Source organism: Pseudogymnoascus verrucosus (genome assembly GCF_001662655.1).
Source record: "Pseudogymnoascus verrucosus strain UAMH 10579 unplaced genomic scaffold scaffold_31, whole genome shotgun sequence".
NCBI lineage: Eukaryota > Fungi > Ascomycota > Leotiomycetes > Thelebolales > Thelebolaceae > Pseudogymnoascus > Pseudogymnoascus verrucosus.
This window is the reverse complement of record NW_017263682.1, coordinates 100,891-128,574: the sequence shown is the minus strand read 5'-3', so window position 1 is coordinate 128,574 and position 27,684 is coordinate 100,891. Positions and strand designations below refer to the sequence as shown.

Sequence of the window (27,684 nt, the reverse complement as noted above, 5' to 3'; positions counted from 1 at the left end):
TGAGTTTATATATATACATCCTCCAAACAAAGCTCCACTATCGCACCTCCCACCCCCAAACCCCCACTTCAACCCCTCCATCATACCTCGCGTCCCACACTGAATTAAACCCCACCAATCCCATTACGCCATCGCGGACAACCAGCGCGCCGTAACCCCGACACCACACTTATCCCGGCACATCCCCCATCCCCCTCATCGCCCCCAATACAGATAACCACAGTGGATACATAACTCCCTGCTTTGTCATCTCGGCGTTAGTACATCCCGTCTTCGTTCGAATGCAGTATTACGACATCGAGGATACACTGCGAGATGGTGAGATGGAGAAACTTATCAAGCAATCCGCTGGACTAATGCTGAAGGGGTAGCGGCGTGAGTAAGGCAGGTCCCGGTTTTGTGGAGGGGTCGGATTTAATAGGATTTAAGAAGCCCTTGTTGCCGTTCGTTGCCATTTTGTTGGAGATGGCGGCTGGGTGTGAGTCAATGGGGGTTTGCGCGGGCGGAGAATTGAGGTGGAATAATTGCCGGGTTGGGAAGGTAAGTTGGTGGTTTTCCTTTTCTCCTGTCTCGGAATATTTTTTTGATGAATGTTTGGGGGGGGGAAAATAGGGATGTTTGTATTTTCGTTGTTTATTGATTTTTGGTATTTTCTTATGTTCATAAATGCATTATTATCGTAAAAATCATCTCTCATCCAATGCCACCTCCACCCTAACCTCTCGCTCATGAAAATGCCATCATGCTAACCCATTCATCAACACCCTCTTTCACCCAATGCGACCCCCTCTTGCCCTTCTGTTCACGAAAATGCCATCTTGCCCCTCTATCCCCTTCCCCCTCCCTTCCTCCTCCTCCCCAACCTCACCTCCCCCGCCCCCTCCTCCTCCTCCCCCTCAAACCTCTCATTCCCTACCATAACAACCTTAACCATATTCCCAAACCCCACCACCACACTCCTCCTCCCCACCCCCACCACCTTCTCAACACCCATCACAAACAGCTGCTCCCCCCTCCCCCCTTCTCCAGCAAGATCAACACTATGCCTCTCCCCCCTCGCCTCCAGCGTCCACGCCTCCCACCCATCCGTCTCCTCTCCCCTCAGACCGCGCGGCGTGCCAGCGCGACGATGGCGGAGGCCTGATGCACTACTGCTCCGGGATGGGGAGTCGGAGGAGGATGAGCGGCGAGAGGCGCGGTGTTTGGTTACGCCTACGATGGCGCCACAGGGGAGGGCCTGCCAGGCGCCGTTGTGGGGGACTTTATGTACGGTCAGGGTGGCGGATGACCAGGTGTTGCAAGGTGGATTGCTAGACGGCTGCGAGGGCGCGGTGCAGATGAGATCGCCGTCTTGGGAAGGGGAGTAAGTATGTAGAACCGGATTACCAGTCGAGCGACTATTATACGCCAAGGAGAAAGACGCGAGCCCGTTGTGCCCGCAGAAGGCGTGGCGTTTGACGGAGTGGAAGCATTGGAGGGATTGGGGTCGAGCGTCGAGGTCGGTGAAGGTGTGGAGGGTGGATTGGGTGGGGAGGTGGAGCAGGGTTGCGGTGGTGTCGGTGATGGCTAGGAGGAGGTTGAGTTTGGGGAGGGGGAGGATGGCTTTGATTTTTTGGGTGGAGGGGGGGAAGAGTGTGATGGTGGTAGAGTCCCATTTGTCGTCGAGCTGGGAGGCGAGGTAGATAGTGCCTTTAGTAGTGAGTACGACGATGTGGAGAGAGGGTTCTGTCTCTGTGGTAGTAGCTAAGGCGTGTCAGCTGGTGATTCTAACAGAAATGTAATCTCTCATACGAGATGAAGATAAAACTTACGTTTTGCCACAAACTGTTTGGCGGAGGAAATCAGACCCTCCCATGGCTTCAATTCAACGATCTGATTCGCAGACTCACGATGGAAGTTAACCTCTATCAATGACCCGCTCGTCCAGACAATCAGCAAAGAAGCAATCGCTCCAGGCTTTGGAGATTTGAATGAGAACAAAGGAGGCGCTCGAGTCTCTGTTCCAATAATACCAGATGGCCCCCATTGCTTCTCGTTGATATTCCACAGCATCAATCGCCCAGTCACAGAAAGAAGCGCAACCCATTCTGCTTGCTCATCGATTGCCATAGCAAGGATCGGAAATGGGTACAGTTCATTCGTAGTAGGCGATATATAGTGACTCCGATCATTTTGTTGTAGATCCCAGACCCTAATGCGCCGATCTAGCCCAACAGAAACAACCACACCGTCTGGCGAGGCAGAAAGCATGACAACATCAAGATCATGGCCTGGAGTCAGTGTGGTAACTGTCATCAACGGATCCTCCTTATGAATCGTGCCATCGTCATCATGACTCGTATCCTCCTCGTTCCAGAGGAGATAATTCATGAGCAGAGAAACGGCAGCAACAACTATCAGAACGCTCACAACAAATACAGTTGACTGATTCCTGGCAAAGTCGTAAGCAGCGGGTAGGAACCTTCGGACACCTGCCTTGGTTGGTGTTCGGTCTGACGAGTCAAGCACAAATACCAAGGGGTCGTAGACGCGAGCAATGTAGCTATGCGTATCTGGCTTGATAACGTGAATGACTTCCCGGGCGGTCTCATGATCCTGCATTCGAAGCCAGGCCGTTGGAGACCTCGCTTGGTTGATATCGACAGATAGCTGCGAGACAGGAGGAGGTGATGATAATTGATGATCTGGGCGAACGAATTGCAACGCTCGTGATAGCGTCCGAAGCGGGGATTCGTTGTCGAAGAAGTGACCTTGTAAAACCAAGATGAAGCAGACCATTACAATGGTTCCAGCGATGCGTGTAGAAATCGGAGTCTTGCCGCTGAGAACGGCATTCACCCATGCATTGTGCCTCTTCGGCTTTGCAGCACCGAGTTTTTTGCGTTGGGATTTCACGGTTTCCAAGGAGTCGCTCAGCTCCGTCCTTCGGACATCGACGCTCAGGACGGCCACGAAGAAGGTAAGTAGCAGGACAAAATCAAAGATCAAGGCAACTGCTGCAAAGATGCAGAAGGCGGCAACACCAGGCGCGACGACTTTAGACAGGAGGTATAGGATCAGCAAATCCTGGCCGACGCCAGCCAACGCAATAGGGCCTGCCTGGCCAAGGGCCTCGGCGATTCTTGATGATGTCTTGCTCTGGGACGGAGTTATAATAACAGCGTTTACGAGACGGAACATGTTCTCCAACCCAACCGCCACGACAACGAAGGGATATACCTCTCGAGGGATTCTTGAGACATCAATCTTCAGGATGGCGCAAATTGTGAAGCTTCCCATGATAGATATGACCGTTTGCGCGACGACAGTGAGCATCAAACCGAAGCGGGACTTGAGCGCTCGCAGCTTCGTCAGGCTTAGCAAGAAGTAGATTACTGTAATGCTATACGCGATTGCAAGGAATATATCATCTTGAACCGACAGTGGTTGGAACTTGAACTCATAAACTTGGCTATTGTTTACGCGTCCATCGCGTGGATACATGCGCCACGGGCTTGTCGATGACTGTGCCAATGCTTGGGCCTGCCTCTCCCATTGCCGGCCAACAGGAGAGTCTAGCTTGTGGACCAAGGTTATGACCAGAGCATCAGCAGCTACCAGGCGGTGGTCTTCGAAGCGCTTGCCACTAAACACAATCGAGTGTCTGAGAGTCACATTGACTGACGTGGAGCGCTGTGAACTTTCATTAATTGTAGAAACGATGTCATCATCTTCGGCGATGGCTTCTGGAGAGCAGGACCAGTACAGAAGCGGGGAGTGAAAGAACCACGACTGCTCACTGAGACCATTGATAGCATGAAAGGAGTCTCGCATTTCTAAGCTGAGGGGCGTATCATGGCCCACAGGCTTTCCGAGCCCAGCGGATAGCTTGGGATTGAAGTTGATCGTTTGCCCCAGCAATGCATCCTGGATCTCCAGTCCAGCTAGTAGCACATCCCGTCCCAGCGCTTTCATATAGCTCCCGTGGACCCATATAGATCTCATGACAACATCTGGTTCGGTGCCCATGTTCTCCTGTACTGGTTGCGCAGCGGTCCAAACATGGTGGGGTAAGTTCGAGGCGCCATTTGTGAAGTTGTTCGTGTAGAGAAATGGAAATGGGTATATTAAACATGTCGCTAATGCTACTGATATCAATATCGTAATGACTGGGTGTCGAGAAGCTTCTCGTCCATATCGTGTGAAACTGCGCCGAAGGGGATGTGCGGGGCTAAGACTCGGAGGTTCAGTCGTCCTGATATAAGTGTTAGGTTCCAAACAATAGCATGCAGTTTGCTTGGGATGTAGTGCTCACCCTCTGAACGGGTATAGGAAGTACCAGATCATCGCAGCAGGCGCGTTACGCCGGTGGTGCTGAGAGGCTGCGTTCAGCCAGTCGGCCAGCAAACAGGTAGATGCCCGATTTCATGGAGGCAAGGGTTTTGTCTTCGAAGATATCCACCTTACAGCCAAAGTAACAAGTGGATATTCGTCACAAATGTTATTGGAGAGTTTGGGCTCCTGCCATGGTAAAATTTACTTCGAGGGTAGTGGACAATTCAAGGGGTTGATATGTGTGCGTTGTCTTGACATATTGTCTTGCCTTCATGTCTTACTTTCATGCCGCCGATAAAGCATCTCGGCTAGCTTATCTAGCCTCGGCGGCAGATAGCGCCTGGTAGTGCCCGCCATCACATAAGGTTCGAGAACGACCGAGTACTACAGTATCACAAAAAAACCTCATCTATGAAGAATATGTGATCCAGCTTATCGGTGTATCGGCCATTGTCCTAAGTGATATGCCGCTTGCCAGACACCGCATTGATCGTCGGTGAGCGCCGTAAACCCTTCTGGGCCTGTTACTAACAAATGGGACCCGATTCTGGGATTGTTAAAAAGGATGACATTTGGATTGTTTTCGACAGTGTATTTTTGCACACTGCCTCAGGTCTCGATAGGCCGCCGAAGAGCATCAGAGCCCTAGTTTTGCCCTCCTATCTGATCCATAGTGCACGGCTCGACTTCAATATTGACGAGATCCGTGCCTTAATCTATCGACGGCAGGGCTTTCAGGCACGAGCCTCCTCTGTAAGGCTACAGGAGAATGATTTACAACAGGCATCCGAGAATTACTTCCGAAATTGCAAATTAACAGTGAGTCCGTGTTCTCCAGCAAACACACAGACATTCTCGGAGCTGATCCCTCCCGCACAGCCTGAATGAATCCTCCCAGTGTGCTGGAACAGTTTCATGGGCGGCGGACGGACTCGCTCCGCGCGGCCTGCTTATTCTACGAGACATTCAGAGCGCAGTGTCTAGCGTAAGTTCAAGCCACCGCTGTGTTATACCCCTAAATGCCGAATGCGACCCTGAATTCGCCATCCGACGAAAACACTCGCATAAAATCGGCACGGACGGGTAAAAGCAACATCGTCCCCAAGAATCCCATCCCGCGCGCCCTGGCGACCCGATCCCACGCCATCATTAAAAAACGCCTTTAGCCAGTTTATCCCCTCGCCGTCCATTCCCCAAACGGGTCCAGGGGCAATCTTAACAACCACCTAAATCAGGAAACAATTACACCACGCACGCGAGAGCGAGCGGGGCCCGTCGATCGCCAGAGACCAGGGCCTCGTCATTAAAGACCAAAAAATACTGCCCGGTGTCAGAGAGCGGGCGCCGTATCCCTAACCCTGCCGAGCTGTGATGACCTGAACCGCAGTGCTTCAAGCTTCTGCCCTTTGCATTGGAAAGGAGTGGATCAGCACCAGCAGTAGTGTCGGGGCGGTCCGTGCGAGTCGTCAACCCAACACCCAATTGCGAGCCTTGAGTTGCGGAATGGGTGGGTTTTGATGTGCGGGGGATGCGACGGGCTAGAAGAGGGGCTACTGTGCGTTCTGGAACTTGTGGGATTGGGGATTAGTCCCTGGAATGGGGCGGTAGTGGTGTGAAGAATTTCTCCGATAGGGTGCCTGGTGGGGATGGGGGTGCTGAAGGATTTTGTGGAGGCTGTTGGGGGAGGGATGCGTTCGAAACAACGCGTGTGCGGTAGGTGTGTAGCAGTTGCAGGTTCAAGGCTGGGGGCAAGTTTGGTGCATTTCAAAGGGGTGATCAAGACGAAGAAAAGAAAGGAGTATCGTGATCAATCAATTGAAGTAACATATCAAACACAGAGTTCAATGGAGAGGGTATCAATTTTCGTTAATAAGTAATTATATAGCTAGATAGACATTCTAGACACGCTCAACATTAACAATTTCGCCATTCGCCGCCAGTGCCACCTTCTTCTTCTCTAACGACGTCCTAACCGGCGTCGGCGAGCTGAAGATCTCATCCAGCTCCTCGAGCGTCCTGTTCTTCGTCTCCGGAATGAAAACATAGACGCACGTGGCCTGCACGGCGCACCAGATGCAAAACACAATGTACGTCTTCCAGCCGATGTTCTCCAGGGCGATCGGCCACGCAAATTGGTTGAGCAGGTTCGCTACGTTGACTGCCAGGCCCGAGAATGCCATGCCCTTTGCGCGCATCTCGAAGGATAGGACTTCGACGGGGAACAGGGCCTGAAGAGGGGTGAAACCGATGGAGTAGACTGAGCCGAAGAGGAAGATGAAGAAGAGCATGACATCTGCAGCGGCCTTGTTCTTTTCTCCTGACCCTTGGTAGATGCCGGAAGAAATGCACATTCCCGCCCAGACAAGACAGCACGCAATGTTGCCGAATAAGAGAAGCGGGCGTCGCCCGACGCGATCAACGAGGACGGCGCCTACAATGGCGAAAAAGAATTGCTGGAAATTGTTGGCGAGGTTGAGGTTCGCTTTGGGGATGGTTTCAGTGACACCCGCGGTGTCGAGTACGGCGGAAAGGAAATATGATAACACGGAATTGCCAGCCCACTGCCCAAAGACCGATATCATCACGTTGCATAGAAGACGATAGCGCGACGAGCGAGATCGGAAAAGAGCGCTGTAATCCCACCAGCGCTTGTCGGAACCGTCCATCTCGAGATACTCTTCGTACTCGCGTAGCTGAAGCGTGACCCATATACTATCCGGATTGCCTTCGCCGTGATATTTGGTCAGCATTCTTTTGGCTGCGTCGAACCTGCGATTGACGTAGAGCCACCTGGGAGATTCCGGGAGGAAGAACACTAGGATGACTATTATTCCAGAGAACAGGAGTTGTAACCACACCGGTATAGACCATGAAATCACCCCTGTGAGATTGTCTGCACCGCGAGCAGCTGAGCTGGCGACAATGGCGCCGGTAAACCTGAGCATTATTAGAATGCAGCCATACCAATTGTTCCAAAGGACTTACCAAAACGTGTTATACAAGGCCGTCACAACACCACGGTGGGCCGGGTGAGAAACTTCGACAACATACATAGGCCCAGCCGCAGACGCAATATTAACACCGAACCCGAGCAATACGCGACCAGCCATAAACTGAGCAACATTTGCATTCCCCGTTGTCAATCCCTGAATGATCGTACCGCAAACAACAATTATAGCACCGATAAACATGCCGACCCTACGCCCATAGCTATCCAGCGCCGGTCCAACAAATGGTAGCGACACCACACCACCAATCTGATACATGGCAGACACAAGCGCTTGCCATGGACCTGTCGCTTTTCCATGGAAATAATCGAGGAATTGCTGATTAATTGTGAGCGCGTTAAATAGGGAAGCATCATATCCGTTCATAGTCGAACAGAGGAATCCCAGCAAACAGCATAGGTAGAGCACCACCGAAACCCGCGAAAACGCACGTGGCGGCTCGAGGATGACGGCTTGGTTGAATGCTTCATTTCCGTTGATGACCTTTTCCTCAACTACACCCTTTGGGTTATCCTGTGATGTTAGTACCGGCTCTTGAATATTGCGAGTTCCCTGGCTCACCTGGTCTTCGTTGGTGGTAGATCGGGTGATGGGGTCGCCTCGGCTCTTGTCGTAGTAGTCGGTCATCTCCATATTGAGGTTGGCGCCGCTGGACGAGGAGCCCCGTCGGTTTGTAAACATGCAGCTTCCCCCCTACAACAGAACCGCTCTGTTGGCACAATCCGGAGATGCTAGAGACGAATATCTCGATTTTTTCGAAGTCGGCATGGCAAGCAAGCAGAGAGAAAAGTTTCTCCGGGGAGAGAGAGGGGATGGTGTACATACATACTTCCCAACCAACACTCACTAACGGGATGTTAACAGCTTCAAGGGTGGCGGGCCGTGTGCTCGCTCACCACACTTCGGCCACGCGAAGAGAGCTGCCTTTCCCCAAGTTTCACCCTTCTCCACCCCAAGCGCATTTTAATGCATGTAGATGTACGTACCCAAAGATAGTACAATATTGTAAACCTGGGCGGAGGCGTGGATTCCGCTGGGGGTTGGATGGAGGTCTCTGGAGTAAGCCACAGCAGGATTGGCCTGTGGTTGGCTCAGGGCATCCACACGAGTCTTATTATGTCCAAAGCAGCACGCTTTTGGCAGATGAGACAGACCAACACCGACTAAACCTAGCATCACAGTTGTGCATTCTCACTCGGTTCATGGCGGTAACAATTTCAGTGATCAGCACTTAGTGGTATGTGCCTACCATGCTCATTGGGTCAGTGGGCATCTGTGCGTTAGTCGAACAGTCGGCACATTTTGCGCGAAGGGGTTGATCTGCACTTTGATCTGCGCTGTTGGAAGGTCGCCTGCCAAATTCCGGGGCGACTTGTGCGAAGTACGCCAGCGGGATGAGTGTGTTGAGAGTGGTGGCTGCTTCATTTCGAAGTAAATGCGGGGGCTATACTGGGAAAGTGTCAACGTTGGCGTCCCAAGGAGAAGGGCACACTGGAGTGGACTTGCACCTGCAGTTTACACTGTAAATGTACGTCCAAGTACATCGGCTCGGCACCCCAGATTTTCATTCTGGATAATGGGCATGCGATGCCAAGCATCAAAGGTGAGTTGCCGAATTGCTCTATAAGGCCTAGCATCATGGAGCTGACCCTCCGGATAAATACTTCGCCCAGTCGGGATAAAGATGCAGCAGAGTGCGGACTGCACCGCAAAGGAGTCTGTGATCAAGTTCTGACCCTTGCAACCATGGGTATATGTGTAGAGTACGCGATGGACACAGGGTAACTTAGAGTATAGAGTGCTCTATAGAGTATGTAGGTATAAATAAATAAATATACTCTCGACATGGCCAATTTGAGAATCCCATCCTATCCATTGATATGTTTCCACTTCACCGCTTCACCACAAATGAAAAAAAGGATGTATAGTATAGAGAGTAAGGGAGTGAAACAAAGTCTCACGCGCGGGATAATGTCACGACGAGCCGCTCGCTCTCGCTCTCAGACCGCCTCTGGTTTCTCGGGTGCATCGTCGGCCCGAGCAAAAGGAATGTTGGTATAGACCGCTATTGGTGCTCTGGATGATGTGGCATATGTGACTTCTCCGCACGACGACCCTCCATACAATATTGCTCCGCCACGGCGCGCTACTCGTACAACGCTCGTATTCTGGCGTCTGCGGGGTTTGCATGGGGGGTGGAACCACTTGATCCCAAAGCGATTGCCGGCATGAATGGCACTTCAACTGCATCTATAATTTAAGAGGTTTCTTACGGGTGCCAGAACATCATTCAAAAGTGCTTTACAAGGACATTATAATCAGTAGAGTCACGGCATCTTACCTATGACTTCACAAATCAAAAGAAAGACTCCTTGGGAGTGGTTTGTATCTCAGTTCATACTGTCTGCTGTCTTCTCTCTAGTATTATTGCATCGTACACAAGGCCTATATCTACACCTGATATCTAGTCGTATCAGAGTGTCCTAAACTCTCAGCTTGGTCCCCTCTGTCAAACAGATCCTGGACTCAAAAAATTGCCCCCAAGAGTTTCCTGGAAAAGATTTAGAACACAACAAGTGCACCCGCTGGTTTCTTCCCCATCTTCTTCTTCGCCCTTCTGATCTTACGGCAAAATTTCTTAGCCGCCTTCTTAGCCGTAGCAGTGCAGCACTTGAAAGGCTTCGTCATCTTGGCGCGGATTTTGCAGCAGAGTAGTGTCGCGCGGCTGGCCGTGATTTGGTAGTAAACGCGATCTTGGCGATGAATCGTAGCGTCTCCTTGGGCGGCAACAAGCTGGCGGAGAGAAAAGGCCTCGTTCTCATTAAGCATGCGAATGAGATCATAGCCGTGGTTGAGGATCTTGGTGGAGTTATCCAGGTAGAATTGCAGCACAGCGATAGCTGACTCCAACTGCTGCGGGGTGGCACCCTTACTATTGCGGAGGCGGTCTTCAGCATCATTAATGGCCTCGTAATGCTGTGACATATTGTCCCAGATGCTGCCATATTTGCAGAAGGCTTGGAATTTAGCGCCTTGGAGCTTCATGACCTCCTTGCGCATAGTATTGCCAGGCTCGCCTGTGATCATGTCAGTGATAGGACTTCACAGGGTTCATCATCAAACAATCAAACATACGAGTTGGGCGTTGATCACCAAGATCGAGCATGAGTGTTCTCAATTCCTCCTGAGTCATCATCATGACGCCTGTGGGTTGATGTCAGCATGGTGTCAGTTGGCAGCAGCAACGGGGCTTCTCTCACGGGAGAATGGAGCAGTTCCACAGAGGTAGACAGCCTCTTGGATCTGCTTGGCACGCTTTTTGGCAGCGGCCTTGTCGGCCGGGGACAACCTAGGCATGGCTGTGAAGGCTGTGAAGTTGTCTTTTGAGTGTTGTTGTGTTGTTACAATAACACTCAAACGCCAAAGTCGAAGTTTGGGCTTTGGCGTGACCCCCGTTGCCGTGGCTGTTGTCTTTCTGCGGCTGGGGGGTCATGGAAATGTGACCCGCGCGGCGGCTGGTGTGTCGGCGTGCTTTTTTGCCGCCCAGGTTGTGGGATGGCCGCCGCTTGTCGTGGCTGGAGGCTCATTCTAGTTGAGCCCCATCACAGTTGGGGACTCAGTGTGAGCCTCACCACAGCTGGAGTATCATTTGAAAATGAACTCCATTGCTGTAAGAGACTCTTTATCACAGCTAGAGTATTCACTTTATTCTCATGGCTGTAGTCTCCTCCTCACAGCCAGAGCCTCCCTCTTACAGCTGGACACTCACTCCAGCTTGAGCCCAATCATGGCCAAAGACTCATTGTGGTATGAGCCACACCACAGATGAAGTACCATTTTAACATGATCTCCATTGTTGTAAGAGTTTCTTTCTCACAGTCAGAGTCTTCTCCTTGTCTTATTCTCATGGCTATAACCTCTTTTCACAGCTGAAACCTCCTTGTCGTTGGAGCTTTGTTTGTGTCTCTCTTTGGCTGGTGGTCTAAACACACCCCTTTATGTGCTATAGCATCTTTCTTCCCTGAGCTTTTTCATTGTTTGTCTCCTTTCTACTACTGGAATCTTCTTCCCACAGCTCGAACCTCCTTTCCGTTGGAGTCTTGTTTGTGACCAATGTCTTTGTCTTTCTTTTTAGCAGATTGTTCAAACACTCCTCTATGTGCTATGCACTGATGGCTAATATTATAGATATAAACCGAGATGGAAGAAGCGTTATGTGCTCCGGAAGGGTTCTGTTTTGGCGCCATCAAATTGAAACCAGCAGTGTTGCATCACGATCACGGAGGTTGTTTGTGGCCGAGTGTTGCATCACGAAAGTTGTTTGTGGCCGATGGTGTTGTCTTTCTCCTTAGCTGGTGCTCGAAACACACTCCTTTATGTGTTATGCTCCGGTGCTGGATATCTTTACAGATATAAACGGGGATAGAACAAAGTGTTGTGTGTTCGGCGAAGCATTTCGTTCTGGCGGCATATCATCAAGTTGAAACCAGCTGTGTTAGCTGTGTTGCATCACATTGTTTGTAGCCGGTGTCTTTGTCTTTCTCTTCAGCTAGTGCTCCAAACGCACTCCTTCATCTGCTATGTGCCGGTGCTGGATATCTTTATAGATATAAACGGAAATGGAAGGAAACGTTACTGGCTCGGCGAAGGATTTTGTCTTAGCAGCATATCGTCAAACTGGAAGCGGCATTGTTGTATCACGAGGTTGTTTGTGGCTCCAGTTTATTTATGGTACAATTGGAACAATACTATTATTCGCTATGGCGACGACGACGGCCTCGACGGCCTCAGGCCGTCGAGTCCACCGAGTCCATCGAGGCCGCCGAGGCCGCTATCTCCTTGCCTAGCCCCTATACAAGATATAACAAACGCTAGAGACAATACAGTGCCCCCTTTTGACAGTCAATGCCCCTCCAGGCAACTATCTCCTTGCCTAACCCCTATACAATATATATCAAACGCTAGAGACAATACAGTCCACCCCTTTTGACAGCCACTCTCCCTGCAAGCAACCTATTCGCTCAGCTTCAGTGTCCAATGGCCAACTGAGATTGTCTATCTGTTAATTTGGCAAAGCCCTCGATGGCGCAATCATTGAAAGTGGAATTGGTAGAGTGGTTTCGCCATGGACTGATAACAAGCCATAAAACCTCTGATACCAAACCATTCGTGTGTGGAATATTACGTTTATTTTGAACCAGTAGTTGATGTTCTGTTCCACTCGGTTTCCCACGTCCCAAAGATTCTTTATGGGAAACTTGCCCTTCTGTTTTGGGTCCATCAGCTGGGTCATTATGTTCATAGAAGCATGGATCATCCTCTGTAAAATGCCAGTTTTGACAAACCCCTCGAACAGCTCAATAAAGTGCGTCATTCCCGGTAGCCCTACTGCCGTCGTCTTTTCCTCCTTAAATATGGTTTCGTAGAATTTGGTGTAGCGCCTGAGTCCCGCGTTCCATAGGCAGCGATATCTCTCGAGCGGCTCACATGGTGTAGGGACAGTGAGTTCCCAGAATGGTGGCATGTATGCCTCTGCGGCTGGATTTTGTCAGCATAAGCATATGCGTACATATTATATTAGGGTCCCATACCGAATATGACCGTAAAATTTATTCTTTCTATCCTGTCCCAGCTTGGGTGTGACAGATCTGGTCGCCATGGGCCGGGGAAGCCACGTGGGCGCGCTCGTGGAAATGTTCGCGGAAAGGCTTCTTCTTCTTGTCGTGTTCTTTTGCCAATGCCTCTATGGGGGGCAGTTTTGCTTTGCTGACGGGGTGTCTGATTTTCAGGTGCTAATGCAGCTTTCTAGGTCAATAAAATATCACTGTGTGGGTCAGTTATCGTACCTTGTTGTAACTCCTGTCCCTCAACAGCTTTTCCTTTTCCTTTACCATCTAGAGACTGTGTTTTTTTGGCTGCAGCATTAAGCGCCTTCTGCATATTTGCTCCCGCCTTGTGGTAGTTATGAGCGATTGCCTTAAGTTCCTCCCAATGTGACGTGCTAGAATCGGTAGCTCCCTTATCCAACGCTTCCTGGTAAGAGAGTCTCAGTGCTGAGACAGTAGCCTTGTGCTCATCATTGAGCAACTTTATCGCCTCCTTAATCTCATCTTGTTCCGATACATGTTCCTCGTTCTTGGCTTTGCCCTTGCCCTTTCTATCTGGGGACTCTGGTTGTTCAACTGCTTCGTCCTTGCCCTTTCCATCTAGTGGCTCAGGTTGTTCGACTGCTTTACCTTTTCCCTTGTCAACTGGCAATTCTGATGGTTCAGACGTTTTGTCTTCCCCTTTTTCATCGGGCGAGCCTAGTGATTCAACAGCTAAGCTTTCCCCTTTGTCATCAGGCGACCCTAGCGATTCAGCAGATTTGCCTTTCCCATTTTCATCAGGAGGCCCTAGTGGTTCAACAGCTTTGCCTTTATCTTTGTTAACCGGCAACCCTGGTGGTTCAGGTGATATGTCCTCGCTTATGTTATCTGGCGTCTGAACTGGTTTGTCTTTGTTCTCAGTATCTGGCAGCACCATCGTTTGGACCGCCTTGTCTTCGGTTTTTGTATCCAGCGTTTGAACTGTTTTGTCTGTATACTTGTGATATGGCAGCTCTGTTGTTTGGACCGCTTTGTCCTTGCTTTTGCTATCTAGCGGAGTTGGTAGTTCGACTACTTTTCTTTTGCCCTTAGAATCCGGCAGCTCTGTCGTCTGCACCTCTTTCTCTTTGCCTTTTGCATTCGGTGGCTCAACTGGTTCCACTTCGCCTTTGGCATCTGGTGTTTTTGATGGTTTGATCACTTTGCTTTTGCCTTTAACATCGTGTATCATCGTCGTTTGGACGGCTTTGTCTTTGCCTTTGGCATCCAGTGGCTCTGGTGGTTCGTCGGCTTTCCCTTTGCCCTTGGCATCCACTGGCTTTGGTAGTTCATCTGCTTTCTCTTTGCCTTTGGCATCTAGTGGCTCTAATGGTTCAAGTAGCTTCCCTTTGCCTTTGCCATCTAGTGGTTTTGATGGTTCAGCCACTTTGCTTTCTTCTGTATCATCTGGCAGCACCGTCATCTGGACCGCCTTGTATTTAACTTTGTCATCTGCTGGCTCTAGTGGTTCAACTGCCTTTCCTTTGCCTTTCGCATCTGCTGGCTCTGATGGCTGTGATGGTTCAACTTCTTTCCCTTTGCCTTTGGTATTCAGTGCATCTGATAATTCAACTGCTTTTCCTTTGCCTCTCGCATCTAGCGGCTCTGATGGTTCAACTGCTTTCCCTTTACCTTTGGCATCCGATGGCTTTGATGATTCAACTGCTTTACCTTTGCCTTTGGTCTCCGCCGAAGGCTTCACTGGTTCAACTACCCTTCCCAGTCCCTTGGTGAATTTCGGTAATCGTATAACGGATGTGCCAATGACTTCCGGACGCTCGGGCTGTTCCGCCTCTTTGGGTTTCTCTTTACTTTTAACGACAGGCTTGACTTCAGCTTATCCAATATCAGTATTGCAAACCAATGGCACTGCATTATCACTCACCTTGAATGTGGGGGACATGTATCTCCCATCCAGCATCAGTCTGCGTGCCCTGCGATCTATACTGCGGTATGCTCAAATTAATAAGATTCGTGACATGAAAATGAGCGAGTTTCTCGGAATCGGCTCTGCGCTTTTCAGCCGACTCCAATTTTCCCCAATATAATACGCGGTGACGGGGTCGGGGAGCCATTTGCCTCGTGGATAATAATAGCTATGATGCCCAATAGTTAGAGCATTGCAGAGGGGAAAAGTAGACAGGCTGGATGAAGTAGGTTGCCCTGATGCTTTTGAAGATTTAGAAGGGAAGGAATGACGGAATCATGCACCTTCCTTCTGTCGTTCTTGCGTCCTTTGCGCCTTCCCCACGAACCTTCTTCCAAGGAAGCTACAGGAAGGAAGGAGCGACGGCGGCATCCTGTGCCTTCCTTACATCACGCCTACATCCTTCGCAGCTTCCGTGTGAACTTTTGTCAAGCAATCTATGGGAAGGAAGGAACAAAGACATTCGTGCCTTCCTGGTATCAAACTCATGCTCCCCCAAGAAAACTGCGAAAAGGAAGGAACGACGGTATCACATCTCGTGCCTTCCAAATCTCACCCTCGTGTCCTCACCAGTGTACCAATTTTTTTTGTCAGGTGAACATATTAGAAATTGTATTAAACTTACAGCAATACAAATATACCTTCGGAAAGCAGCATGAAAAGATAACATTTTTGGTACAGTAATATTTGAAATAAATAAAAGAACCGCTACAATACAATTTTACCACAAAGGTATTTTAAATAGGCAGGTGTGGTAATATAACGAAGCATAGAGATTGAAAGTATAGTATATATATTGTATTGTCTAATAAATGAAATCGATGGGATGGTATATAATAATATTTGAGATGGTGAGGTTCCATCATGACATATCCAATGAGATAATATATAATAATATTTGAGACGATGAGGTTTCGTCGTGGCGTATCCAACTCCTTACGCGAGAGGCCTGATAGCTTCTGTAGATTGAAGGCGCCTTATAGAGCCTCAAGTATGTCCAGCAGGGTTCGCCGTAGCTGACCTCGTCGCACTCAGCTTCACGGTCTCGCCTCGTGCCTCAGCTTCTCGCTGTGCTACCTCCTCCATCTCTGCCATCTCATCGACAGTCAGAGAACTCGCGGCCTTCTTCACACGTACGAACAGTACCAAAATCAGCAGCGCAGTCGACGCACAGGCGACTTCGAACCAGAATACTGCTTGGTAGCTCTTCTTTTGTCCAAGTTTTGCGAGAGTCGAGATATTAACGATATCCGCCAACCCGAGACAAACTGAGATGCCGAGATGTAGAACCAGCATAATCAGAGCACCAGCCAGGCCTTGCTCTTTCTTGGGCAAACTGGTGGTAATGAAGATGTTCGCAACATTGAAGGTGATGTCGATGCCCATGGTAGCAAATATCATGCTGGGGAAGACGTAGGCCCAGTAACTGGCGCCATCAGGTGCGATGGCAAACATTAGCGGCGCAAGGATCCAGGCGACGCCGGCCACGTAGATGAGCACCGTTCCGGATAGGAGATGTAGGATGAAACCGCCGAATGTGGAGATGCAGATACCGCCAACAGCCATTGGTGTGTACCAGGCGACGACGAGGAGAGGAGAGGCGCCCATGATAGTTTGCATGTAAAATGTTGCGAAGAGTAGAAGCATACCCAGGGAGCCGTAAGTGAAGAAAAGCGCGCAGAAGAGAGGTGTCATGCAGGGCACTTTGAATATGGATGCTGGTATTAGAGGATCAGCAGCGACGTAGCCTTCGACATAGACTGCGGCGAGGAGTAGGAGACAGCCGACGATGAAGAGAGCATAGATGTAAGGCGTTTTCCACCCCTGGGGTGCATGCGAGGAATCTATTATGGCGAAGGTAAATAGAGTTAGGCCGGTAACTATCAAAATAGCGCCCAGCCAGTCCATTTTGATACCTAGCGCTCGGCGCTCTTTGATGTCGGAGGGAATATAAAAATATGAGGTGGCCGTGGTGATGAGCGTGAGGAACATGCCAATCCAGAAAAACCAGCCCCATGTGGTATATTGTCCAGCAATACCTGCAAAAAATATGCCAGTACTAGTGTTGTTAGTACCAATATCACGATGTGTGGGCGAAAAATGACTTACAAGAATCCTATCGGCGCGCAAGCTCCATAAATAGAAAATACAAGGTTTTTCCTTGGCCCTGGTCTGTAAATGCTTCCTATCAACATCATACTGCTTGGTAAAAATGCTGCCGATCCTAAGCCTTGCAAAGCACGGCAAACGTCTAACATTATCGCATTCTGGGAGAATCCACAGACCAAGCTCCAAAGGGCCAGCCAAGCCATGCCACCGACGTATAATGGGTAGCCGCCATACATGTCCCCGAGACGGCCAAACACCAACAGGAACGCCGCAATGGCTAGAGAAAAGGCTGATGCAGGCCAGATGCTGGATGCTGTGGGGATGTTTAGCTCAACAACCACGGTCGGAAGAACGACAGTGAATCCCGAGACGAAGTATTCCTGCAACTGTTAATTTCATATCCGACAATTTTTTTTTTGGGACCTGACTTACACTGAGCACCTGGGACATGGAAATTGAGAAAACAAAAACGATTTCAGCCCAGAGGGATTTGAACTCTTGGGGTCGCTCACGACCGAGCCGCTCGATTCTGGCTTCCAACGACTCCTCTTCGAGAGCTTCATCACCCAAGTCGCCTTCCTTGCCATCCTGGATATCAGCACCTATTGGCTGCTCTCGCCCAATACCATCATCGTCGCCCCTTCCGCTAGTGGTGGGAATGTCATAATTGAGGTATAATGGTCCAGGATTGGCATCCAGTGGGCTTTTCTTCTCCGTGTCGTCCATGTCTGTTGGTTTTGCAGCTGGAGAAGCTTCTTTTAGCTCTGAAACAGGGATACTCTCTGGTTTTACCAAAACCTGGTCTCCCGTAGGGGGAGATTGTGTAGCCATGCCACGTACTGCCGCAGACTGCAGCATGTATATGTAGCTAGGGGCGGTGAAGTTTTCGCCCAAAGTGGCGATTATATGCGGCGACAAGTAAAAGCCATTATAGAACAAATCATAAACTGAACTGAGATCTTAGAAAATACGACGAACAATACCAGATATTATATATCTATGTCAATCCGGGGGGGGCGAAATTTTTTAACTAATAGCGACGCTTTTGGGGCGTCGAAGACAACAAACCGGGGTGAGTGGATAGGGTGCCACATTGGCATGGCGGCAAATCCGCTATTGACGACTTAGGAACGGAAGGGACGGCGGATTGGTTGTGTCAGGATTAAATAACCATGCCAAGAAGCACGACAAATAACCGCGCATGGGTTCGAGTGAAAGCCGTGAAAGCCGCAAAGCTGTGAATTTGCGTCTTCATTAAGACTCACAGCAAAATAGTAGAGATCTGACCTTACATTAACCCATTGCTCCCCCTTCCTACCCACGCCATTCCCACCAGGCCTCAATATTACATCACGTGATCCCCCATTAGAAAAGCAGTCCATGATCCATTATAAGGGATATGATGAGGCCTCAAATCTGTCAGTCTTGACCTGGAAATAACTTTAGGTATAGCATATTATCAGCGATTAAGGCTTGTCGTTGGAAATGTCTCACAAGGATTCTCTATTCTAGAGAAGCAGAGTCGCACTTGACGGGGGTGCTAATGATAACATCCCTCGGGAAATAAGTTTAGTGGTTACTGTTTTAGGAAGTTAATAGGAGTGGAGCTGTCAAGCGATGACGCTAACTCCGACAGTAGAAGGATAAATTCTGTTTCGGGAAGTTAACTGGAGTGGGGCAAAACTATGAAGATCAAGGTAATGGAAAACAAAGTAAATAGGCTCTTTGAATATTAATATCATTATTAATGCGCAAAGAGAGCAGCAAGATTGATTTCTCCTTCTAAAATTTATTATTCCTCTTGAAGCACTTTCCATTCCATTCCATGACCTCTTGTGCCATAATTTCCCGTGCAAAATGCCAGTACCAGAGCAAAACCATCAAATCGCACTTAGCGAGAGTACCACAATGCAGCACCGTGGCGGGGAAGTGCAACACTGCCACTGCTTCATAAACCTCAATCAGCCCAACATTCCTATTAACGCGTTAACTTTTAAGACTCTATTTTTCCAGGTTATTCCGAATCCCCAACAAAAGTCGCCATCATGTCGGACGGATTTTCCACCTTAGTCCCTGCGTTTACTCTGAAGGTATGCTACCTGTCCCCTTCCTTTGGTCTGCGGGGTATCGCTTCAGCAGCGACGGCTCCGGTTTAGGATGCTTCACCTTGCTTTCTCTGCTCGTGGCGCAAAATCACGAGGACACTTATCCTGCAATATTTGTTGTCGGTTCTATACCTGTCATCTTTCATCTGTCACTTTTGGTTTTTACTTCACCTTCGTCCAATGTCTTCCTGTCAGCCGAGCTTCTTTCTTCCCCTCTCAACTCCGATGCGTCAAATCACATCCTAGTTCACTTTCTCATATGCCCACCGCTAACATCCCACAGGCCAATATCAAGGCTCACCCAATTACAGGTGCTACTAGCCAACACCCAGGAGGCATCTCAGTTGTCGATATCACATCTGGTACCCTAATCTCTGAGCCCGGCTACCCCGTCAAGGTCAATGCCTCCTTCCTTAGTGGCAGCGACTACATCAAGCCTGATACGTCCGGGGACTTCTTTCGCCTCGACGTGAAGTCTCTCCTCAAAGACGAGTCTGGCGCCTTGATCACCCTCAACTACACAGGCCACATCCAGACGACCGAGGCTATTTTCAAGGTCCTGGGCGGGGCTCCAGATGCCAAGACTACCGAGTTCGGGAATATTTGTGAGTACCACACCTCCTTATATCCTACCTTCGAATAGGTCCTCAAACACTTTCACTGCCTCTTCCACGTATCCAACTCTCTGTCCCTCTCGCCTCCTGTGCCGCCCATAATACTTGTCTAATACTATTTCCAGCAACCCACCTAACCTTTGAAACTGGCTCCGAAGATCTCCGTCTTCTTGAGCAGAAGGTCTACGTCGGCAATGGTCGCTTCATTGTCGAGGACGGAGGCCTGACCGTCGAGTACAAAATCAGTCAGGTGCAGGCCTAATCACGTCTTCGTAGTTAGCAAGCGTCATCGTAGTTAGCAAGCGTCAGAGATCACATGAAAGTGTCAAGCAAATAGAACGATGTTGAATCAAATATGAATTTCATTTCCGTCGTTGATGTTTTTATCCATTCTTAAATGCGCTCATGTAGTGCTGGCTTGAGTGAACATGTTGATGTTGTGATGAAGTACGCATGCATGTAAACAACTAGGCCAATGAGTGAGACGCACGCATCTCATCCCATCCCTTCCCTTCCTTTCATTTCTCATTCCGAGTGCGATGTGTATCCCTCGATCATGTCATTGCCCAAGGCAATCACGCTTTGTTATGCTGCGACACTACCCAACTTTCTGCACAACAATCGCGGAGGTCCCTGGTCTAACCGCCAATCTAGGCAGCGCCGCTGATCTCTAACAATCTCTTTCCCGCCTCGACGTTGGCACAAGCATATGCGCGGCTCTCGGGGGGGAATGTGCCGTTTGCAGCCCAGAGATCAACCAGAGGCTGCATTGGGTCCAGCTCATGCGGCTTCAGCATCTCCAGCGCCATGGCGGTGAGGATAAAGTGCGAGAAACAGCTGTTGAGTTGCTTCTCCAGGCTTAGGTCATAGAAGGGCTCGGTGAAATGGGCCCAGTACAAATGAGCGTAGACACGGAACATCTGGCGGAAGATGGCTTGGCAAACTTCGACGAACTCGGGAGGGAATCCGGATGACTTGCCGACCCAGTCGGAACCAGACAGGGCGGAGATTGGGAGGGTCGAGGAGGTCGGTGGGGCGGGGATGGGAGCTCCGGCATTTGAGGAACCCGAACCTGAGGGGTAGGTGCTGGCGGAGGCCGGGCCGGGAGCGGCAGTGTTATAGGCGAAGGACACCGAGGCAGGGTCCGTGGGGAAGATATCGGTGTTCTCGACCTTGCCGGAGATCCAGCGTTGCATCAGGGAGATATACTCGTGGGCAGGGACCTCGACAGGTTCGCGGCGGGAGTTAAGCCAGGTGAAGGAGTGGTTCCTTGTGCGTGTTAGAATATGGGATAAGAGATGGGGAAAGGGGTAGAGGAATTCTTACGCTCCAGCTGACATGCGGGGGCAGGTCTTTGGGTTGCAGATGGTGGTTCCATCTTCATCCTTCTCATGGATGACACGAACAAACAGCCAAAGGTTGCGATAGTGCTCAACCACTATAACATTTAGCATCCAAAACAATTCGAACTAGTATCGAGTAGCTCACCTTGATGTGCCACCCATTCACCCTGTTCCAAAGTCTTTGGCTTGGCCGACAAGGTCATAAAGTTACCCTTGACAATATGCTTGGCGTGCATTGCGTTCAGCCATAATGGCTTTGGCCTGGGTAGGTTGTATCCAGACAACGGGTCAGAGCTGTTCGTGGCCGGAGGAGCAGCCGATTCACCTAGTGACATAGACGATGAAAGGGACGGCGAAGCTGGGAGAGGTGGCATGCGCGGTGCCAGGTTTGGTGCGGGGTTGCTGTTTTGAAGGTTGGGGACCGGAGGGGGCCCTTGACCATCGTTAGATCCAGCTGGAGTCTTAGATTGGCCAGTCTTACTCTGGGCTCCGCGAAAGCGGCCGCTGCTATAGTAGCAGGAATGTCAGCATAGATCCTCGAGTTCGACGATCATGACAGTGACACAAGGGCAAGTCTGCGCTGCTTGATATGCTTCCTAATACTGATCCCTCTCCATAATATTCAAAACATCTTCTAATGGAGAATGGACAAAGAGTGTAGGTCTGAAACGAGGAACGTGACCATGCAATTCTGGGTCAACATCCATACCACTTCTGGCCTGGAGGCAGCTTGCCCATGAAAGTGAAGATGGAAATCCCGCCAACGACAACGTAATCTGTATGCAGCTGAAAACCCTCACTTGAGGGCGGTATATATCAATATATCACTCGTATGCTTTTGACCTAGCTCCCATGAAGGAGGGGCGATAAAACCGACACCAACGTCAAACACAGAATCTTGCTGCTATAGAAGCCCAATAGTTACAGTCTCCGGCACATAGCCAGCCCTCTTCTCCGGTCTCCCTAAAAGAAAAGAAACGGTTGGGAACTTACATGCCACTGAATAGGTTGGACATCTTGAGCCTGGTCACGAGTCTGAAACTCGGTCAAACAATCGGGGGTGGTTGTTGTTGTGCCACAGATAGAGCCCTGAGAGAGCAGAATAGTATTGAACGAGGTCTGCCCTTAAAAGGTAAATGGTGCTTAAGTTCTCAATCCTCTTTATAGACGTGAATATGGACAAGTCACTTTGGTACTGATGCTTGAACCGGCGCCCAATATAGGAGTTCCAAAGGCTGAGACAGCGATACGTCCAAGTTACGCGCTCGCTTATTAGCCAATCATTTTATTGGGTGTATTGGACTAGGTCCGGGCCTACGGGGTACCCTTGTACATAGTCGCAGCCGCTCATATCAGCCTTGCTGAATTGAAAGGCGAGCACAGGTCCGAAATCAATCATCGAGTAACAAATTCCGACACTACCGTCCTTCAACACTTCCACCTGTCTGGACCCGTGTCAATTCCTACCAGCGCTTCTCTGAATTTCAAAGCGCAAATACGCTTCTGATACATTATCACTCACAAAGAACGCTGCAAGGCTCCAAGCAATCAACACCCTACAGACATTGGCGACATGTCTTCCGAGCCCGAAGATCTCATTGATGAAGATAACTTGTTTGGTGATGATGAAGATGTTGCTGAATCACCGGTCGCTCGCGACTTGAGTGATAGGGAACTCGACTCGGGTGACGATGAAGGACGCGACGACAGAATCGATCGAGAGGAGCCTGTACTGCCAGAACAACGAGAGGCGCGCCTTATGGACGTCTATGCGGTGCCGCATCCAGTCCCAACTCCCACAGATGGCGAAGTGAGTTTGAATTCTCTGTGGCGCAACCGTTGACTAACCATGCTGAAGCTTCATACCATGCGCGTTCCCGAATTCGTGAAAATAGAGGCGGATGCCTTCCACAAAGACAGCTTTGTTACGCCAATCCCAGACTCGCAATCCCAATCGGCATATGCAACAGCTACTTCTACAATCCGATACCGAAAGAATGAATCAACTGGCCTCCTTGAAAGCAACACCCTTTTCAACAAATGGAGCGATGGATCAGTTACGATCAGCATCGGAGACGTTACCTACGAACTGACGTCTAAACCCCTCGCACCGACAGGCTCAAAGGAGTACAACGATGTCCTAGATTCACACACTTATCTTGCGACCCCATACATCGCGTCTCAGGTGATGCAGGTCGTTGGCCATGTCACCAACCAGTATACTGTAGCGCTCAACGACAACCTCCAAGACACCGCAATCATGAAGCTAAGGGCTGCAATGGAGAAGTCCGGCCGCCATAATGACCATAAAGACGGAACTGCACTTATCTCTGTCACCCATGATCCAGACTTGCAGAAGAGGCAAGCCGAGCAAGCTGAACGTGAGCGTCTCAAGTCCCAGAAGCGTCGCGAGGCAGCCAATGCACGCGCCGACCAAGCAGTGGGACGCGTTCGCGGAGCTATTGGTAGTGGGCTATCTCTTGACGATCTTGAGGGCCGAGCACGTGGCATCTCGAAGAAGAAGAGACCTGCGCCGAAAGGAGGGCGTAAAGCGCGCAGGGCAGATTATGATTCCGATGATGATTTGCCAAGGGGTAGTAGGGACGATGAATACGACCTGGAGGATGACTTTTTGGCGCCGAGTGATGAGGAACAGGAGCCGGAGACCGGGGATGAAAGCGAGGAAGAAGAGTATGAAGCTGAGAGCCACAGGACGAAGAAACAGAAAACCGATGCAGGATCAGAGGAGGATGCGGAGGGAGAGGAGGAGGACGTTGGTGCCGCACCAAGCGGCTCAGCCCAGGCTGGGGGTGAAGGTGGTGGGAGAAGGAAAAGGCAGGTTATTCAAGACGATGAGGACGACGAGTAAGGTGTTTGCATATCCGGGAGTTAATATAGCGACGTATTCAGGCGGCATTGGCTACTGCGAGTGAGAAACCAGCGGCTAGTTTCTACAATGCAGGCTAGTGAATTTAAACTTGTATTTGTATTATTTTACTGCATCTTTTAATGCCTTCCAATGAAATATAAGCAGGCGTCTCGCCAAGATAATGCAGTTTAAGTAAAAAGTTGACGCGATATTTGGCATTTTGGTCTCGACATTTTGGATTCCCATTACTATTTTCGTTTCCGTGAAATTCTGCCACCGCCTACGGCTTAACCCACCCACCAAACCCGATTAGATAGCACTGGACGTGGAATATTCCAGAGAGGTTGGGCGAGCTTCAAGACAGACTCTCATTCAACACACATATTGGGAATATCCAAACGCCTCTAAAGTTGGGACCCATTAGACAAAAACAATGGCTCAAAAATGTGTTCACCAGGGCTGTGGGCTGATGTTCACTGAACCCGCGGCGATTTGCACATATCACCCTGGACCGCCTGTATTCCATGAGGGGCAGAAAGGTACGTCAACAACTGAACGCCGATTAGAGCTCAGCAAGAGAGATATCTGGTCTCCAAACGGTTTATGAACCCATTTGGCTTGTAGAATTATGATAATACTATGGCCCTTGCGAATATGTGCCCCGAAATTCCCCTGCTGACGAAACTCTACCAGGCTGGAAGTGTTGCAAGCCCCGCGTGCTCACCTTCGACGAATTCATGACAATCCCACCCTGCACAACTGGCACGCACAGCGCCACCGATGTCCCACCTGCGATTGAGAAGAAAGAGGCCCCCGAAGAGGCACCGCAACCTTCTGCGTCCCTCGATGCGGACAAGGGCCCTACGCGGAAGCCCGTCGTTACCCCGCAAAATGCACCTACCCCACCACCACCAGAGCCGCCGTCCGAGTCCGACGACCAGAGCCTCGAGATCCCCGAGGGCAGGACCTGCCGCCGAAAGGCTTGCGGCGCGACGTATAAAAAGGGACAGAGCAGAGAGGGCGAGAAGTGCACCCACCATCCCGGGGCGCCCATCTTCCATGAGGGCAGCAAGGGTTACAGCTGTTGCAAGCGACGCGTTCTTGAGTTTGACGAGTTTATGAGGATTGAGGGGTGCAAGACGAAGGGTAGACATCTGTTTATTGGCAGTGGGAAGAAGGATAAGAAGGACGAGCTTAGTGGAGGAGAGGAGAAGGTCGAGACCGTGAGGCATGATTACTACCAAACGGGCGCCACCGTTATCGCAAGTTTCTTCCTGAAGAAGATTGTGAAGGAGGAGTCGACTGTTAAGTTCACACCCCAGGCTGTAGAACTGAACCTCAAGACCTCAGACGCTCTGCCAAAAAGGTACGCGAAGACTGTGGAGCTTTTTGGGCCCATTGATCCTGAGGCGAGCAGCTTCAAGATCATGGGCACCAAGCTGGAACTTACGCTCGTGAAGGGCGATGGGCAGGCTTGGCCTGTGCTTAGGGCCGATGAGAAGAGGACGGGAGAGATTTTCCAGGTTGGGCGGGCAGGTATGGCGTAGTTCCAACCTGATATACAAACGAATAGAACGATAAAAGGATAGATATGAAATGAAATAACTGCTTCATATTCTACTTGTTATCTATATATATATGTGGTATCATCCCTCATTTGTCATCTCTCATGTATCATATATGGCTTGCGTATATACACCAGTATATCCTGTCTTAAACCCTCAGGCTCTCCAAGGTGTCTACCACCCATTCCATAAGTTGGTGGCACTCAAGCCCACTCATATCGTCCTTGACGTCCAAACATCTCTCCACGACCTGTCTATATGCGGATCCCGTCTTACTTCCTAGTCCTGGGACCAGCAGCCCCACAACCACCCGATCCCTGAACCGTTGAGCTGTATAGTGCGGCTTGTAATAAGCTTGCAATATCTTCCATAGTCCAATTTCAAGCATCACGAGACCAAGACTGTATATGTCGAACCCCTTGCAATACGGCTTCCTATCGATCCCCTCCAGACTGCTCGGATGCCGGTGGAGATCCAACGACGACGGGTTGCGGCTAGCCACGCTCATCTCGACTACTTGTTCGGGGCGAGAGGAGTCAAATCCGAGTAGGAACGGCGACGATATGTCCGGCACTAGAGCGGCATTTACTGTTGGTTTGCTTGCTGAATCCGAGATGGCAGACGGAAAGAAGAGGATATTGTGGCTGCAAACCGACTTGTGCAGCCAGTCAAGGGAGTGGAAGGACCACAGGCCAACAGCAAGACTATGGGCGAGTTTGAAGCGATCCCCTAAATCAGGGGTGCGGTAGTCGTTGGAGGAGATGATCGAATACAGCGTTGAGAATGAGGAAGCCGGAGAGTCATACACGACTCCGAAACGTGAGTGGCTCGTATCATCGGTATACCCTAGGCAGTCAATTGTATGGAGATCCGGGTGCCGCGCTGAGGCCGAGTGCACCATGCGAGCTAAGTCGTCAATGCGCCTGATATGTTGGAAGCGACCTTCAAGATCCTCTTTGTCATAATCAACCCATTCAATGACTACATTTTTTCCCCTCTCGCCCGAGGGGCTGTTATAAGCAGCTAGGCTGCGCCGAGTCTCCTTGTCTGTGACTTCGAGCAACGGCCATTGGATCTTTAAGGCGAACGTCGGCTTGAAATTCGCCGTAGGCTTGGAATCTAGATTTATGCGCAGTTGCTTCAGATTGGCAGAGGTGGTTAGCTGCGGGTAGACGCCGTTGCTAGCGCTCTCAAGCAGACCTAACTTCGCAAGGTCCCGCTGTGCTCCTTGGAGGAGTTCGTTCTGCCATGTGCGGTGAAGCGTCGCGAGGCGGGAGGGCGGGAAGAGCTGTTCAAGCCCATCGTTGTAGTCTTTCAAATCTTGCAGGAAGAAGTGGAATTTATCTTTGTCGGCGATGACCCATTTGGCGCGCAAGTGTAGTTCCGACTTGAAACGCTCTGCGAATGATTTATCTTTGAAGTTCTCTTTCCAGGCTTCGCCCGGCGCGGGCTTGTCCTTTTTGTTGTTTCCATTCCCATTGCCATTACCGCCCTTCCCCTCCAGCGCCCCCTTTTCTTGCTGTGGTGCAACGTTATCGACATCTCGGAGCCCGTAACGCCCCTTTAGCTTATCGAGGTCCGTAATCGTTTTATACAGTTCGCTCAGCACCTGTATCGCCAGTCCTCGCAGGCGCTCATTCCCAGCTTTGCTCTCCTCCCCTAGATATTTTTCGAGTTTTCCCTCTTCAACTCCCCACTCCCTCCCCCACACCAGCAGGCGCATCTCTTCTATCCTAATCTTGCATACCAGTCGCTCCGAGTCTCGACCCAAATTCGACGCCGTTGTGAATATCTGATAAGCGTTAATGCACCCCTGAAAGATCTGGCCGAGCACTCCAACGGTGCCCACCAAGGAGAGTGCAAGCTCGGCCATCTTGAGCGAACGTGGATCGAAGCCAAGATATGCGACAGAATTTCCTGGGGATCAATGGCGGGGAAATTGCGGGGTGTCAGATATTGCGCGCCGCCGAAGAGAGCGCCTAAGAAAAGCTTGAATGGCAGGTGGAAACTGTATCGAGTGCCGAGAGTAAAAGAACGCAATCTCCTAGGGTTATTAGGAAGGGGAGAGGGGGAGAGGTGGGTACTTTGCGCCGCGAAATTTGAAATGGGATTATGGTATGGCGCTTGAGGCCACGCTTACAAGGGTATGTTCATGCAGCTTATTCGGACACCGATGGACTGGGTAAAACCTTGATTTAGAACA

General features: G+C 50.2%; 10 protein-coding genes across 10 annotated transcripts; 3 read left to right on the top strand and 7 right to left on the bottom strand.

Annotated features, from left to right (window-relative positions):
- Positions 1 to 601: 601 nt before the first annotated feature.
- Positions 602 to 4,566, bottom strand: VE01_06592 (uncharacterized protein). Its single transcript, XM_018276035.2, has 3 exons — positions 4,295 to 4,566; positions 1,812 to 4,234; positions 602 to 1,743 (listed from the first exon to the last, which is right to left on the bottom strand). Exons 1-3 carry the CDS (start codon positions 4,324 to 4,326, stop codon positions 827 to 829), a joined length of 3,372 nt encoding a protein of 1,123 aa, XP_018129067.2. The 5' UTR covers positions 4,327 to 4,566; the 3' UTR covers positions 602 to 826.
- A 1,599-nt stretch (positions 4,567 to 6,165) lies between these two features.
- VE01_06591 (uncharacterized protein) lies at positions 6,166 to 8,822 on the bottom strand. Its single transcript, XM_018276034.2, has 3 exons — positions 7,884 to 8,822; positions 7,300 to 7,835; positions 6,166 to 7,251 (listed from the first exon to the last, which is right to left on the bottom strand). Exons 1-3 carry the CDS (start codon positions 8,001 to 8,003, stop codon positions 6,213 to 6,215), a joined length of 1,695 nt encoding a protein of 564 aa, XP_018129025.2. The 5' UTR covers positions 8,004 to 8,822; the 3' UTR covers positions 6,166 to 6,212.
- Positions 8,823 to 9,884: 1,062 nt separating this feature from the next.
- Positions 9,885 to 10,679, bottom strand: VE01_06590 (uncharacterized protein; the record flags this gene model as incomplete). Its single annotated transcript, XM_018276033.1, has 3 exons — positions 9,885 to 10,399; positions 10,458 to 10,526; positions 10,583 to 10,679. The coding sequence occupies 3 exons, from the start codon at positions 10,677 to 10,679 to the stop codon at positions 9,885 to 9,887; spliced, it is 681 nt and encodes a 226-aa protein (XP_018129026.1).
- Positions 10,680 to 12,302: 1,623 nt separating this feature from the next.
- Positions 12,303 to 15,024, bottom strand: VE01_06589 (uncharacterized protein; the record flags this gene model as incomplete). The annotated part of the gene is made up of 3 exons (XM_018276032.2): positions 12,303 to 12,860; positions 13,169 to 14,785; positions 14,835 to 15,024. 3 exons carry the CDS (start codon positions 15,022 to 15,024, stop codon positions 12,385 to 12,387), a joined length of 2,283 nt encoding a protein of 760 aa, XP_018129061.1. The 3' UTR covers positions 12,303 to 12,384.
- Positions 15,025 to 15,581: 557 nt separating this feature from the next.
- Positions 15,582 to 18,250, bottom strand: VE01_06588 (uncharacterized protein). Its single transcript, XM_018276031.2, has 3 exons — positions 17,418 to 18,250; positions 16,986 to 17,365; positions 15,582 to 16,935 (listed from the first exon to the last, which is right to left on the bottom strand). Exons 1-3 carry the CDS (start codon positions 17,841 to 17,843, stop codon positions 15,864 to 15,866), a joined length of 1,878 nt encoding a protein of 625 aa, XP_018129060.2. The 5' UTR covers positions 17,844 to 18,250; the 3' UTR covers positions 15,582 to 15,863.
- Positions 18,251 to 18,748: 498 nt separating this feature from the next.
- Positions 18,749 to 20,059, top strand: VE01_06587 (uncharacterized protein). The gene is made up of 3 exons (XM_018276030.2): positions 18,749 to 19,075; positions 19,374 to 19,695; positions 19,830 to 20,059. The coding sequence occupies exons 1-3, from the start codon at positions 19,031 to 19,033 to the stop codon at positions 19,964 to 19,966; spliced, it is 504 nt and encodes a 167-aa protein (XP_018129094.1). The 5' UTR covers positions 18,749 to 19,030; the 3' UTR covers positions 19,967 to 20,059.
- An 8-nt stretch (positions 20,060 to 20,067) lies between these two features.
- VE01_06586 (uncharacterized protein) lies at positions 20,068 to 22,537 on the bottom strand. Its single transcript, XM_018276029.2, has 4 exons — positions 22,041 to 22,537; positions 21,193 to 21,554; positions 21,031 to 21,142; positions 20,068 to 20,973 (listed from the first exon to the last, which is right to left on the bottom strand). The coding sequence occupies exons 1-4, from the start codon at positions 22,061 to 22,063 to the stop codon at positions 20,355 to 20,357; spliced, it is 1,116 nt and encodes a 371-aa protein (XP_018129093.1). The 5' UTR covers positions 22,064 to 22,537; the 3' UTR covers positions 20,068 to 20,354.
- Positions 22,428 to 24,125, top strand: VE01_06585 (uncharacterized protein). Its single transcript, XM_018276028.2, has 2 exons — positions 22,428 to 22,857; positions 22,906 to 24,125. The coding sequence occupies exons 1-2, from the start codon at positions 22,621 to 22,623 to the stop codon at positions 23,914 to 23,916; spliced, it is 1,248 nt and encodes a 415-aa protein (XP_018129058.1). The 5' UTR covers positions 22,428 to 22,620; the 3' UTR covers positions 23,917 to 24,125.
- A 157-nt stretch (positions 24,126 to 24,282) lies between these two features.
- VE01_06584 (uncharacterized protein) lies at positions 24,283 to 25,565 on the top strand. The gene is made up of 2 exons (XM_059463812.1): positions 24,283 to 24,455; positions 24,610 to 25,565. The coding sequence occupies exons 1-2, from the start codon at positions 24,350 to 24,352 to the stop codon at positions 25,461 to 25,463; spliced, it is 960 nt and encodes a 319-aa protein (XP_059319582.1). The 5' UTR covers positions 24,283 to 24,349; the 3' UTR covers positions 25,464 to 25,565.
- On the bottom strand, positions 25,515 to 27,611 carry VE01_06583 (uncharacterized protein). Its single transcript, XM_018276026.2, has one exon. The coding sequence runs from the start codon at positions 27,352 to 27,354 to the stop codon at positions 25,630 to 25,632; it is 1,725 nt and encodes a 574-aa protein (XP_018129059.1). The 5' UTR covers positions 27,355 to 27,611; the 3' UTR covers positions 25,515 to 25,629.
- Between the last annotated feature and the right edge of the window lie 73 nt (positions 27,612 to 27,684).

What these genes read in the sequence shown, in the direction of transcription:
- VE01_06592 (XM_018276035.2), bottom strand. Translation starts at nt 4,326, where the DNA reads ATGATCTGGTACTTCCTATACCCGTTCAGAGG. An exon ending in TTCCTATACCCGTTCAGAGG is followed by an intron (nt 4,235 to 4,294) that starts GTGAGCACTACA and finishes CACTTATATCAG; the next exon opens with GACGACTGAACCTCCGAGTC. An exon ending in CAAACAGTTTGTGGCAAAAC is followed by an intron (nt 1,744 to 1,811) that starts GTAAGTTTTATC and finishes GACACGCCTTAG; the next exon opens with CTACTACCACAGAGACAGAA.
- VE01_06591 (XM_018276034.2), bottom strand. Translation starts at nt 8,003, where the DNA reads ATGTTTACAAACCGACGGGGCTCCTCGTCCAGCGGCGCCAACCTCAAT. An exon ending in CTACCACCAACGAAGACCAG is followed by an intron (nt 7,836 to 7,883) that starts GTGAGCCAGGGA and finishes CTAACATCACAG; the next exon opens with GATAACCCAAAGGGTGTAGT. An exon ending in GCCTTGTATAACACGTTTTG is followed by an intron (nt 7,252 to 7,299) that starts GTAAGTCCTTTG and finishes AATAATGCTCAG; the next exon opens with GTTTACCGGCGCCATTGTCG.
- VE01_06588 (XM_018276031.2), bottom strand. Translation starts at nt 17,843, where the DNA reads ATGCTGCAGTCTGCGGCAGTACGTGGCATGGCTACACAATCTCCCCCT. An exon ending in CCATGTCCCAGGTGCTCAGT is followed by an intron (nt 17,366 to 17,417) that starts GTAAGTCAGGTC and finishes TAACAGTTGCAG; the next exon opens with GAATACTTCGTCTCGGGATT. An exon ending in TGCGCGCCGATAGGATTCTT is followed by an intron (nt 16,936 to 16,985) that starts GTAAGTCATTTT and finishes TAACAACACTAG; the next exon opens with TACTGGCATATTTTTTGCAG.
- VE01_06587 (XM_018276030.2), top strand. Translation starts at nt 19,031, where the DNA reads ATGTCGGACGGATTTTCCACCTTAGTCCCTGCGTTTACTCTGAAG. An exon ending in TCCCTGCGTTTACTCTGAAG is followed by an intron (nt 19,076 to 19,373) that starts GTATGCTACCTG and finishes AACATCCCACAG; the next exon opens with GCCAATATCAAGGCTCACCC. An exon ending in TACCGAGTTCGGGAATATTT is followed by an intron (nt 19,696 to 19,829) that starts GTGAGTACCACA and finishes TACTATTTCCAG; the next exon opens with CAACCCACCTAACCTTTGAA.
- VE01_06586 (XM_018276029.2), bottom strand. Translation starts at nt 22,063, where the DNA reads ATGTCCAACCTATTCAGTGGCAT. An exon ending in TCCAACCTATTCAGTGGCAT is followed by an intron (nt 21,555 to 22,040) that starts GTAAGTTCCCAA and finishes CTGCTACTATAG; the next exon opens with CAGCGGCCGCTTTCGCGGAG. An exon ending in TGAATGGGTGGCACATCAAG is followed by an intron (nt 21,143 to 21,192) that starts GTGAGCTACTCG and finishes TAAATGTTATAG; the next exon opens with TGGTTGAGCACTATCGCAAC.
- VE01_06585 (XM_018276028.2), top strand. Translation starts at nt 22,621, where the DNA reads ATGTCTTCCGAGCCCGAAGATCTCATTGATGAAGATAACTTGTTTGGT. An exon ending in CAACTCCCACAGATGGCGAA is followed by an intron (nt 22,858 to 22,905) that starts GTGAGTTTGAAT and finishes ACCATGCTGAAG; the next exon opens with CTTCATACCATGCGCGTTCC.
- VE01_06584 (XM_059463812.1), top strand. Translation starts at nt 24,350, where the DNA reads ATGGCTCAAAAATGTGTTCACCAGGGCTGTGGGCTGATGTTCACTGAA. An exon ending in ATTCCATGAGGGGCAGAAAG is followed by an intron (nt 24,456 to 24,609) that starts GTACGTCAACAA and finishes AAACTCTACCAG; the next exon opens with GCTGGAAGTGTTGCAAGCCC.
- VE01_06583 (XM_018276026.2), bottom strand. Translation starts at nt 27,354, where the DNA reads ATGGCCGAGCTTGCACTCTCCTTGGTGGGCACCGTTGGAGTGCTCGGC.